Genomic DNA, 13370 nt, shown 5'->3' with positions numbered 1-13370 from the left:
ATGCTGATTATCAGGAATCTTTATTTTAGCACCACGGTATTGGATACGTGTCATCGAATCATCAGCGTCACCGAAGGATAAATACTGGATCTCGTGAGGGAAGTCAGTCAGTATCACACACTCATCAGCGTCACCGAAGGATAAATACTGGATCTCGTGAGGGAAGTCAGTCAGTATCACACACTCATCAGCGTCACCGAAGGATAAATACTGGATCTCGTGAGGGAAGTCAGTCAGTATCACACACTCATCAGCGTCACCGAAGGATAAATACTGGATCTCGTGGGGGATGTCAGTCAGTATCACACACTCATCAGCGTCACCGAAGGATAAATACTGGATCTCGTGAGGGAAGTCAGTCAGTATCACACACTCATCAGCGTCACCGAAGGATAAATACTGGATCTCGTGAGGGAAGTCAGTCAGTATCACACACTCATCAGCGTCACCGAAGGATAAATACTGGATCTCGTGAGGGAAGTCAGTCAGTATCACACACTCATCAGCGTCACCGAAGGATAAATACTGGATCTCGTGAGGGAAGTCAGTCAGTATCACACACTCATCAGCGTCACCGAAGGATAAATACTGGATCTCGTGAGGGAAGTCAGTCAGTATCACACACTCATCAGCGTCACCGAAGGATAAATACTGGATCTCGTGAGGGAAGTCAGTCAGTATCTTAGTGTGTGAACAGAGTCGGTGGGCGGCTTCATGAAAGCTCTGCTCGAAAAAGAAGATCTATTGTAATTTACACAGTAGTGTCACAGAAGAGGGAAACAACGGAGACTCCAATGATTTGGCCGGATAGAGAAAGCTAGATTCTGGAGAAGACACACAAGAGGACAAATTTAAGAGATTTTTTTCAGGATCTTAGGGACATGAAAATGTGCACTGAAGATTCAATGAATCATTGAAGCCACTGTATACGTATTCTGTTACATTCAATCAAGAAGTTTTAAAACCGGTGGCTTAAAATGGTGTCCATGAAAGGTCTGTGCCGATTCTGCTTGGGTGTGATTATATTTTTGACTGTGACTGTGACTGCTAATCCGACGTCAAAGGATGTTCAAAATGTCCTCAACTTTCTACAGAATAAGGTTGACCGTCGTCTTCGGCCAGTTTCCAACCAGTCTAAACCTGTTGGTGTCAGCTTGACCTTCCACATCCTCACCATCACGGACCTCGATGAAGTCGAGCAAAAGTTATCCTGCACGGGATGGATGGATATCTCGTGGACCGACGAGTTCATGACGTGGAACGAGACTGAATACAATGGCATCAGACAAGTGTATCCGCCCTCTGACTCGCACTGGCTTCCTTTCCTAGCTGTGGCCAATTCCATCGAAGAGATGCGTCCTCTTGGACAGAACATTATCATCACCAAGGCGTTGTCTAACGGTACAATGCACTGGTACCCCGCAGACTCCTTCATTACGGCCTGTACCGTCGACATCAGTAAATACCCGTATGACACCCAGACATGCGTGATAGAATTCTTTCCCTGGGGGAGATCATCTGATGAAATTAGGATGATGGTGGGGGATGGTGTTCCTCTTTATAATTACCGTGAAAATGGAGAATGGGAACTGATAAAGGCATATATGCATCCGTGGACGAAGTTTACTGGTACTGGCTATATCTCCATGGCGTACGTCACCTTCATCATCCGACGGCGTCCAGCGTTCTTCATCCTGAACGTCATCCTACCCGTCCTCCTCCTGTCGCTCCTCAACGTCCTGGTGTTCCTCCTGCCGGCTGAGTCAGGGGAGAGGGTGTCCTATGCCGTCACGGTGCTCCTTGCGCTGGCAGTGTACCTAAGCTTCATCAGCGAGACCATGCCCAAGACCGCGGAGTCAGTGTCCATGCTGTCCGTCTACTTGACCATCATGCTAATTGTCAGTGCGACCAGTGTGGCTGGGTCGATCTGGACCCTCGTGCTCTACCACCGAGACCGGAAGAGACCGATTCCAAGATGGCTGACTCGCTTCATACGTAGACGACGACGGCAGACGGCCCCCACTTCTGGAGCGGACAGTCAACAGAGGGAAGATGACCAGTTTCCTGAAGGTAAACAGAACGAGACAACTTGGGTTCATATATCCAGACATGTTGACAAAATCTTCTTCTCAATCTGTATGCTGGTGATTGTGCCCGCTACCGCCCTGCTCATGGTCATGATATTTCTATGAGGCACTGAATAATATCAGACCGCCTCCGTGGTCTAGTGGTAGAGCGTCCGCCCGGAGAGCGGAAGGTCCAGGGTTCGATCCCGGCCGCGTCATACAAAAAGACGTTCAAAGATGGTACTTGTTGTTACCCTGTCTGGCGCTCGGCATTAAGGGGCTAAAACAAGGACTGGTCGGCTCGGAGTCAGTATACTGTGTCTGAGTGGGGTATTCATGTTAAACTGCGGCATGGTATCTCAGTGAGCTAGCACTATAAATCGGCATCAGTCCGGACTAGTACAAGCAGCCACACACACACATACACGTGCATGCACGTCGCTATATAAGTGCAATAATCTTGGACGCGACGTTAAACCCCATTTCACCTCACCTCACCTGAATAATATCAAGTCCTGATTGAAGAGGGCTATGATTCACAGTTTGTTGCCCACTTTCAGTTTGGGCCTAGTCGTAATGATAAACGCACGTAAGTTTTTCTTTTGGAAACGTGGGGGTGCACTTAAAATAGAAAATGGAAATGGAAATAATTTAGAAAAGAGTTAAGTCCGTTTATTTTTATTTTATGTCCCAAAAAAGTTTGATAAGGGTTAGAACATTCAAGACCTCAGCAAAGTTATCGAAACGTTTCATGGTAGATTTGTGGAGGACATTTCCAAATTTCCATACCTTTTCACTAACAGCTGGTATCATCACTATTTGATGATGATTTCATAAACACATGCTCATGAGGAGAGGTGAGGTGAAATTGGGTTTAACGTTGCGTCCAAGATTATTGCACTTATATAGCGACGTGCATGCACGTGTGTGTGTGGCTGCTTGTACTAGTCCGGACTGATGCCGATTTAAAGTGCTAGCTCACTGAGATACCATGCCGCAGTTTAACATGAATACCCCACTCAGACACAGTATACTGACTCCCAGCCGACCAGTCCTTGTTTTAGCCCCTTAATGCCGAGCGCCAGACAGGGTAACAACAAGTTCCATCTTTTAACGTATTTTGGTATGACGCGGCCGGGGATCGAACCCCGAACCGTCCACTCTCCGGGCGGACGCTCTACCACTAGACCACGGAGGCGGTCACATGCTCATGATATTGTCGGAATCGTACAATGGAGATTTCTTACGATTATGGAAGGTATTTTGTCTCTTTTATTTATACGTCAAAAGGCATCTACGTATGAATTACCTAGCGAAGTTTTAACATGAATTGTTAAATACTAGTTTCTGACAGTTTGTACGAGAGTTATTTAATTTAAAATACATGAACATATAAAGTGTGACTTCTCCTCGATTAGCCTGTGTCTAATACTTCTCCGTTCTATTGAAAAATACCCGTCTTCAGACCCAGTCACCTCCATGGCTTCGTTTCGGAAGTGACGTCACAGATCGTAACTTACAACAGATTTTCTCTCGCTCAACTTATGAACGCCGGCATATATCAACATTCACACTTGTCCTTGTGCAATATCATTAAAATTAGATTTTAATACTCGCTACCGCTAATCACAAATCTCAGGACACCCGACCTTTCGCGAACTTCGACTGACCAATGAAAAGACTGATAAGAAGTCGACATAAACCAATCAGCTTTCTCGAGCTTTACAGCACTTGTTTGGAACTGACGACTATATATATATATATATATCTTCAAGATTTGTAAACTGGACAAAGTATAATTCGGGAATGTCTAATAGATGGCCGATATTATATGGCAATACTAATCATGGGCTATGAAAGTGTCTGTCGTTTCTAATGTTTATCCCATCGTAACGAGAAATAGACGTACAGTCCGTAACTGTCGCTCAGAAAACACCCGTGTTGACCTTTTCGAGATTGGCTTGATCAGAAAACACATTCCGACTGACACTTTTCCGATCTGGTAATCGACGCTCTGAAAGGTCGGAGAAACGTTCGCTCGTGATTGGATGTCCTTAGGTTTTGCTTAGCGGTAGAGAAACCTAAAATCTGATTTTACTACAATCATGCGATAATTTAATAGAATGAGAAGAGCAATATGAAGGATTTTTTCTGGAAAAGATCTTTTCCTGCGAACTCATTTAAGACAAGGGGAAGTCATCGACAAGACGTTTATTTAAGAATGAACACAAAGACTATCGAGGTGATATCGCCGCTTTTTGCAATCACGACCCATTTTGTGTAATTTGATTGGATGTCTATTTCTAACGTCGTGTCATTTGAATCGGAGTCTTACCAATGGTATTGTGGCGAATGGCTCCATGTTTTATGTTTTTCTCATCTCCAACCTCAACGGGTGGCCCAGTCGTCTAAGGCGCCTCGATTCGCTGTGCAGAGTTGCGTCCCTTAAAATTGGGCACACCAGAAACCTATGATTGTGGGTTCGAATCCCGGTTCGCCCCGAGTATGTTTCTAGGTTTGTCAGCACCATACCCGTGCTCGTGGGTTTCACCGAAGTGGTAAACGTCTGAGACCTGCATCACTTCGGGCTTTCCTCCCACATTAAGCTGACACGCCGCGATATAACTGGAATACTGTTAAAAGCGGCGTTAAACCAAACTCACTCACTCACTCCAACCTCAACCAGTAAAGAGAGCGGGCGGGCGAAATTAAAAAACTAAAAATAATAAATATAAATATAAAAAACCGTTTTTCACTGATTGCGGAGCTTATTTTATGAAATTGTAAGTAAAGAACACCTCGTAACAACCCTAAAATAAATTTATGACGTCGTTTGAGTTGCTTTGCGATTTTTTTTTAAATATAGCTGAAGAAAGATCATGCTGACCTGATTTTATTAGTTTGCAATTGTAGGAGTATTATTTTAGCACATCGAGGCATACATTTCCACAGCTGCGGGGACAAATGAGATAAGATATCTTTTTATTATTTTACGCCAAAACGAAAATTCAGGGCGGGTGGGAGATGGGAAACTCAGAAAAATATACCGACAGTCCTACTCCAATGTCTTTGTTCAATAGCTGGTAATTTGTTTTGCCTTGTCATACCCGTTGTTAAGTGGGAACCGTTTAAGAGCTCCATCACTTGAGGCTTATTTTTTTCCTTATGTTTTTTGACAATCAGTTATATATAACTGAGGTACACTTTCTCACTCGGTTTTATATATGATTTGGAAGATGATTACCATTACCTGGAGATGTGCCTTAGTTAGAATGTGTTCAGCAGATTGTATTTACCAAATATGAGTACAGGATTCTTTGCATCTTTATGATTATCAATTTATTAGAGACGTTATTGATATCTTATTATTGCAAGCAAATTTAGCTGTTGTCCTACACTGAATAAACATTGTTCATAAAACAGTTTTAGCCGTTGTCGTCATCTTTCTCTCCGTTGAAACCTCCCCAGTGATGAAGCGTCATGTTCGTAACAATGAGAACACAAAGGGACCGACCGTTAGAGGCGACTAACGGGATCGGGTGGTCAGGCTCGCTGACTTGGTTTATGCATGTCATCGATCCCAATTGCATGGATCGATTATCATGATATCAATCACTGGATTGTCTGGTCCAGATTCGATTATTAACAGACCGCCATCATATAGCAGGAATATTGCTGAGTGCGGCGTAAAACAACAAACCAACCAACCAACCAACTAAGGGGCCGACCAAGGGCCATTCTTTTATAAAATATTTAAGCTTATACATGTACCTTTAATTAAAATAAATATCTGGTTTTCCATCTGTATCTAGTTTCCATATAAAATGAACCCCGGTCCCTAATTTGTGTGCACGCCATCTCCTGATAAAATCATCTTCCCGAGGCAAGTGAGTTAACTGACTTTAAAAGTCCAGTTTACACCCTTGCCGAACTAGGCTGGAATTTCTTGGCTCGATCGTAGCGCCACCAGTGGCTATTACGAGTTATGTCCCTTCTTTGCCCCGCCTATGGACCAATCAAATTCCACCTCTCGTACCACTTGCATTTGTTTCAAACAAAATGGCGGCGCCCTGTCAAGACGATCTGATCGATAATTCCAGATCAATATTGTCATAAAACGGGTCTTACATCGCGAAATGCATCAAATCACGTGATCACCTTGATTAAAAACTTGAAAAGATTTGGAAAATATCTGTTGACAACGAGTTGGCGGTGCCCATGCTGTGCAAATCCCGCAATCGACCGAAATCTGCATGACAGTTTACGAACCGGATTTCGATTTCGGTGCACGATTTTGATTGGACTATGCATAGACTCGTTAGTCCAGCCAAACTCCATAATACCAGCCTAGTTCGGCAAGGGTGGAAACTGAACTTTTATAGTCAATTAACTCTCTTGCCGCGGGAAGATGGATAAAATTAGTTGGCTGTCATCCTACGCGAGTGTTTGGCTCACCCTTTAGAGAAACACATGGATGTCATCAACAGAAGAAACGGTCTGTCTCTAACAAAAGTCCAAGCCCAAACCCAACCAGAATATTACATAGTCGGTCCCTCAGTGGTTGGGATCCATTCATTACAGAACTGTTCATACTTTGAAAGTTGTTCTTATATCACTTTAACTGAAACAGTGGCAAGAAGTAGCTTTCATGTCCTACAGACTTCAAAATTTCAGGCAAAGGCCTCCTGTTTCAGCTCTATCGGACATAATTCGGTCGTTTTCGGGGGTTGCTTTTGTCAGTTTGAACTGTATAACGGTGAAAACAACCAGTAGCGTCCAACACCGAAACTACATTACACACATTTCGAGAACACTTGATAGGTGTGTGGCGCGGACAAGCTGGTGTAAAAAAAAAGGCGTGTCAGAAATCTATGATAGATGGTTCAAATCCCAGATTCGCCCTGATTATATTCCACATTGGCAAATGTCTAAAACCTGAATCACATTTAAGCTGACACGTCGTGATATGGCCACGTGAAGATCCGGGGTAAAACAGGTCTGCAGTAACCCATGCATGCAGTTAAGGGCGACCATGCTTGTCGTAAGATGCGACTAACGGGTGGTCAGGCTCGCTGACTTGGTTGAGGCATGTCATCGTGTCCCAATTGCGTGGATCGATGCTCATGATGTCAATCACTGGATTGTCTGGTCCAGACTTGATTATTTACAGACCGCTGTCATGTAGCTTGAATATTGCCGAGTGCGGCGTTAAACAACAAACAAAACAAAACAAGAAAACCGTGAATGCCGTGATATAACTGGCATACTATTCAAAGCGGCGTAAACCACAACTCACTCACCCATTAATACCATGAATCCGGTTGGAGGTCTATGAGTACTCGGTCATTCCATGCAAGGCTTTCTTTGTGTGGTCAGTAAACATAGATTCTTGACAGTTCTATGACAGTTATCCCTTTTAGTGAGATATTTCCTGTGTTTAATGAATGTGTGGTATACCGTTACTTAGGTTCCTGGGAACTTTAATCCATCCTGGAAGGTCGGTGGTTCGAACGACTGGTCGCGTCGTACCAAAAGACGGTAAAATACGGTACGTGTTACACTGCCTGAGGCTTGGCATTCTGGGGATGAAATAAGGACTGGTCCTCTCAGAGTCTGTATCCATGTATCTCAGTATCACACAAACTCGCACGCACGCACGCACGCACGCACGCACGCACAAGCGACTGAAATTAAAATGTTAGTGTACGATATGTGACCTAGCTGATTGTGTGTCATTCATTTATACCGATGGCACGGCTCGTTGCTTGTAAGAGGCGACTAACGGGATCGGGTCAGGCTTGCTGACTTGGTTGATCAATGTCATCGTATCCAAATTGCATGGGACCCGTGAAGATCGGGTTAGAATAGGTCTTCAGCAACCCAGGCTTGCCGTAAAGGGCGACTATGCTTGTCGTAATAGGTGACTAGCGGGATCGGGTGGTCAGGCTCGCTGACTGGGTTGAAGCATGTCATCATATCGCAATTGCTTGGAACGATGCTCATGATATTAATAACTGGATTGTCTGGTCCAGACTCGATTACTTACAGACCACCGTCATATAGCTGGTATATTGCTGCATGAGTGCGGCGTTAAACAACAACCAAACCAAACCAAATATAATGCACGTGCACTCCAAATCTAACTGATACCATTACAACATAAATGCTTTGCCTGTTTATATGTGCACTGGATTCGTAAAACCGCCAATATCAATACATCATGGAAGTTAATGCGAGCACACATGGCCACGCCCATTAGTCACGTGACTGTCTAAGTACACATAGTACACTTGCCGCGAGACAACACGCAATAGTCGCGGCACGCGTCACACATGTCCCTCGTGCTGCACTTGGCACATCCTGGGGCACATCCTGGAAACAGAGAAAACATAAGTTCAGAAGCTCACCCTTAGATGTGTTTGTTTGTTTGTTTTTGTGTTTGTTTGTTATCTAACGCCGCACTATTCTAGCTATATGAAGGCGACCTGTAAATAATCGAGTCTGGCCCAGACAATCCAGTGATTGACATCATGAGCAAATATGAACGTCTGGGGATACGATGACATATATCAGCCAAGTCTCTGAGCCTGACAACCCGATCCCGTTAGTCGCCCATTTCGACACGCATGGGCTGCAGAAGACCAAGACTAACCCGAACCTTCACAGGTCAGATGTTCTGGTCTGAACACCAATGCTAATATACACCCTCATTCGAGCTAGTTTGAGGATATTTTATGAGGTAAACATTGAATATATAATGCTAGAAGGCGAGCATTCATTCATTTTAGTCTTGTCAAAACACGTACACGTGAAAAAGGCCTGACTGAGACACGAAACCAAACAACTAAGGCCAACATTGCCGACACTTTCAGTTGTATAAAATTCATTCTTTAGTGGTAAAATGCTAATCCTAAGGCTGACAGAGGGATGCTGGAGTGTGCAGCTGTATTTAATCACCCACCCCTTACAGATGGCGTGTTTCGCCGTCCAGTTGAAATTCATGGCATTTGGGTTGTGTGCGTGTGTCTGAGTTTGAGTAAGTGAGTATGTGTGCGTCTGTGAGTGTGTCTCTGTCTCGATGCGTCTGTGTCTGTGTCTGTGCGAATTGGTGCAAAATAGATCGATCCTGGATTAATGTTTATTGGAACATGAACGACAAAAATCATTTATTCCAAGGAATGAACTTGTGTTTTCACCTCACATTCAGATACCATCTTGATGGTTTAGTGAGTGAGTTAAAATTTAACGTCGCATCGGCATTATTTCAGCCATATAGCGACGAGTGGTGGTTAAGGCGGTTGTTTTCCTCACCTGAGCAGAGAAGCTCCCCTTCTTCTACGAGTCTGTACCAGCCATCTGGACAAAGAGGGCCCTTGGTGCAGTAGTACTGAGGCTCGGTCCTGCCGGGAAGCAAGGTCAATAACGTCATCCTCGATTATCCAGTGTATTATTATTATTATTTTTTTATTTTTTTATTTATTTATTTTATTTTATTTTTTTTTAAATTTTAATTATCATTAGACCGCCTCCGTCGTCTAGTGGATACAACGTCTACCCAGTGAGCGGATTTGGATGCTAACCTGCGGCATGGTATCTCAGTGGGCCAGCACTATGAAACCACACGCCCACGCACACGCACACGCACGCACGCACGCACGTGAATGCACGTCCCTATAAAAGTGTAATAATCTTAAACGTGACGTAAAATTCCATTCTCCAATACTCCAGTCAGATAACTGCAGGTAGACTACAGAAATAGGCAATCTCATTAAAATCAGATCTTAGTTTTCGCTACCGCTAAACATAGATCTGAGGACAACCCATTACGGGTCACGCCAGAACAACCTTTTATCCAACCAATCAGAGGGTCGCTTACCAGATCATGAAAGTAACGGACGGTATGTGTTTTCTCATCATGCAACCTCAAAAAATTTAACAGAGGGTATTCCGAACGACAGTTACGGGTTTTATGATTATATCCATACAATCCAGACCATCTATAAGCCATTCCAGAATGTTCTTTTTATCAGTGTTAAATTTTTTAATCGAGACTACGTCAAAATATATTTCGAAGCGCAGTCACCAGTTTGAAACGTGTCGTAAAGCTCGAGGAAGCTGCCTTCTGATTGGCGAATGTCGTTTTCTTGTCCGTCATTTCATTGGTTGGTCAAAGTTCGCGAAAGGTCGTTCTGACGTGACCCGTAATGGGATGTCCTCAGATCTTTGTTTAGCGATAGCGAGAACTAAGATCTGATTTTAATGAGATTGCAGAAATAGGCTTCATACATATGTACCCACGTGGGAATTGAACCCGCTAGCCTACCCTACCGCGCCATGTATATCTAACAGATGTTCCAAACCAAATTTATTCACAGCTCAATTGATTCGATTCAGCGTAAGCCTCTGTGATTACTTACACGCTCTGCGAGACCAGAACCTGCACGCCCTTATAGTTCTGCATACCAAATGAGAAACCCGCAGAGTGGTTGAAGTGCTTGGGGTTAGAGATGCGCAGATATCCGTCTGCGCATTGGTTACAGCCTTGATTGCCGAACGTCTGGACCACGGAACACGGATGGATACAGTGATCTACTTCTTTCGGACATGGTGCTAAAAAATAAGTTCGTAATCCTGTTCACATAAACAAGGACGATCAGGGCGACTGTAATTTTTGAAATTATCTTTGTTTGTTTGTTTGTTGTTAAAATCCAGCAATATTCCAGCTATATGACGACGGTCTGTAAATAATCGCGTCAGGATCATATTATCATGAGCATCCGTCTACGCAACTGGGATACGATGACATGCATCAAGCAAGCCGGCACATCGGAGAGTGTGATCAGGGAGATGTGAAAGTTGGTTCTGTGAGAAACTGGACCACAGAGCCTTTCATGTATCCAAGTTTTCGAAATTTAAACTTATTTTATTTTAAAGAAGTACACGATAAACGTTTTCTTAACCATTTAAAAGTTCAAAGGTTTTGTAGCAGAAGATAGATGCATTTGTGAAAACTGTATCCTTAACTTAATTGAACTGAGCGGCGGCCATTTTGATTAATTTTTTTAAAATGCAGAGTCGATCTTGGTCTGTGAAAATGAATTTACATGTTCACTGGTGTAAAAAAAGGAGCTCAGTGAATTGGCGGACGGACGAACGGACGGACAAAACCCAAGCTCTAATGGACTTTCTCAAAGAGAGTTAAAACTAATGTTAAAAGACAGTGGGATGGTGGGACACCCAGTAGACAACACATGTAAATATTACAGTCTCGAGATAACAGGCTGGCAGACAGTAGGACACCGAATGGACAACACATGTAAATATTACAGTCCCAGGATAACGGGTTGGCAGACAGTGGGATGGTGGGACACCCAGTAGACAACACTTGTAAATATTACAGTCCCAGGATAACGGGCTGGCAGACAGTGGGATGGTGGGACACCCAGTAGACAACACATGTAAATATATCAGTCCCGGGGTAACGGGCTGGCAGACAGTGGGATGGTTGAACACCCAGTAGACAGAACATGTAAATATTATAGTCCCGGGGTAACGGGCTGGCAGACAGTGGGATGGTGGGACACCCAGTAGACAGAACATGTAAATATTATAGTCCCGGGGTAACGGGCTGGCAGACAGTGGGATGGTGGGACACCCAGTAGACAACACATGTAAATATTACAGTCCCGGGGTAACCAGTACACCCAGTACACAACAGGAGTACGTGAAACGTTTCATTGCTGAAACGTGACTCTGGTTTCCATGCTTTATACAGTGGGGATAGCAGGAGTCATGTTTGATTTATGAAAAGTAACATTTAAGTCAAACGAAACGAGAAAATATTTTAACTTACCTTTTTGTCCATGAATACTAACTGCACAAACAACAATAAAGACAAAAGTAAAAATCATTACTGACTTTCAGGAACAATCAGGTAAAGACCTCGATCGAGTTCCGAGGAGGGTCTAGAAGAGGGGTCATACAGCCAGTAAATATATATTTCCAATCGTCGACTTACTATGTTCGCTGGTGTGGAAAATCAGCATAAAGTGAAATCATTTTCTTTTCACATAGCCAATTTGGATATATATCGAGGAAGTCGTGAGGGACACAAGACTTTTGTTTGTTGTTGACACCGAATTAAGAAATAGTCCAGCTAAAAGATTGCAACCTTGAATTTATAGGTTCTGAACCAGACATACCACTGACTGATTTGTTTGTTTGTTGTTTAACGCCGCACTCAGCAATATTCCAGCTATATGACGGCGGTCTATAAATAATCGAGTCTGGACCAGAAAACCCACTGATTGACATCATGAGCATCTATCCACGCAATTGGGATCGATTACACGCATCAACCAAGTCAGCCAGCCTGATCAGACAATCCCGTTAGTCGCCTCTTTCGACAAGCTTAGTTGCCTTTTACGACAAGCATGGGTTGCTGAAGATCTATTCTAACCCGGATTTTTCCGGTCTACCGGTGATTGATATTATGAACAACATGCCACGCAATCACCGAACTTGTCCAGTTGATCCATCACGTCGCCTCCTATGACCAGCATAGGTTGCTGGGGACAAATTCTAACCCGGGAATCCCAACGGGGTACAAAACATAAGATATTAAGACCGTAATATTCAGTCCGATGGTGTACCTTTCTTCATTCAGGTATGACGGGAACCCTGACCATACGACCGCCTCCGTGGTCTAGTGGTAGAGCGTCCGCCCGGAGAGCGGAAGGTCCGGGGTTCGATCCCCGACCGCGTCATACCATAAGACGATTAAAGATGGTACTTGTTGTTACCCTGTCTGGCGCTCGGCATTAAGGGGCTAAATCAAGGACTGGTCGGCTCGGAGTCAGTAAACTGTGTCTGAGTGGGGTATCCATGTTAAACTGCGGCATGGTATCTCAGTGTGCTAGCACTATAAATCGGCATCAGTCCGGGCTAGTACAAGCAGCCACACACACACGTGCATGCACGTCGCTATATAAGTGCAATAATCTCGGACGCGACGTTAAACCCCATTTTCACCTCACCTCACCGTGACGATACATATTAGAATTGGTCTTCACCAACCCATGCTTGCCGAAAAATGCGACTAAAGAGATCGGGTTTTCAGTCGCTGACTTGTTGATGCATGTCATCGTATCCCGAATGCGCAGGTCGATGCTCATGATGTCAATCACTGGATTGTCTGGTCCAGACTCGATTATTTATAAAGCTGGAGTATGAAAGAGTGCGGCGTAAAACAACAACCTTTAAGCACAAACATTTGTAGGTGGATTTGTTAATTACATGTTATTA

At 43.9% G+C, this 13370-nt stretch overlaps 1 protein-coding gene across 1 annotated transcript; it reads left to right on the top strand.

Moving 5' to 3' along the window:
• Nucleotides 1–11586, top strand: LOC124119368 (neuronal acetylcholine receptor subunit beta-3-like). Its single transcript, XM_048381348.1, has 4 exons — nt 1–2189; nt 9530–9552; nt 10192–10228; nt 11467–11586. The coding sequence occupies exons 1-4, from the start codon at nt 978–980 to the stop codon at nt 11584–11586; spliced, it is 1392 nt and encodes a 463-aa protein (XP_048237305.1). The 5' UTR covers nt 1–977.
• The last annotated feature ends 1784 nt before the right edge of the window (nt 11587–13370 follow it).

The sequence above is a fragment of the Haliotis rufescens genome, unplaced genomic scaffold (genome assembly GCF_023055435.1).
Source record: "Haliotis rufescens isolate VD_foot unplaced genomic scaffold, xgHalRufe1.0.p SCAF_38, whole genome shotgun sequence".
In the NCBI taxonomy this organism is placed as follows: Eukaryota; Metazoa; Mollusca; class Gastropoda; order Lepetellida; family Haliotidae; genus Haliotis; species Haliotis rufescens.
The sequence above is the reverse complement of the archived record's forward strand: the minus strand, read 5'-3'. Positions and strand labels throughout refer to the sequence as shown.

Excerpts from the sequence above, each read along its gene's own strand:
- LOC124119368 (XM_048381348.1), top strand. The coding sequence starts at position 978 with ATGGTGTCCATGAAAGGTCTGTGCCGATTCTGCTTGGGTGTGATTATA. Across the intron at positions 2,190-9,529 it reads TCATGGTCATGATATTTCTA|TTTATTTTTTTATTTATTTA; the intron begins TGAGGCACTGAA and ends TATTATTATTTT. Across the intron at positions 10,229-11,466 it reads TCTTGTCCGTCATTTCATTG|TCCCAGGATAACGGGCTGGC; the intron begins GTTGGTCAAAGT and ends TAAATATTACAG.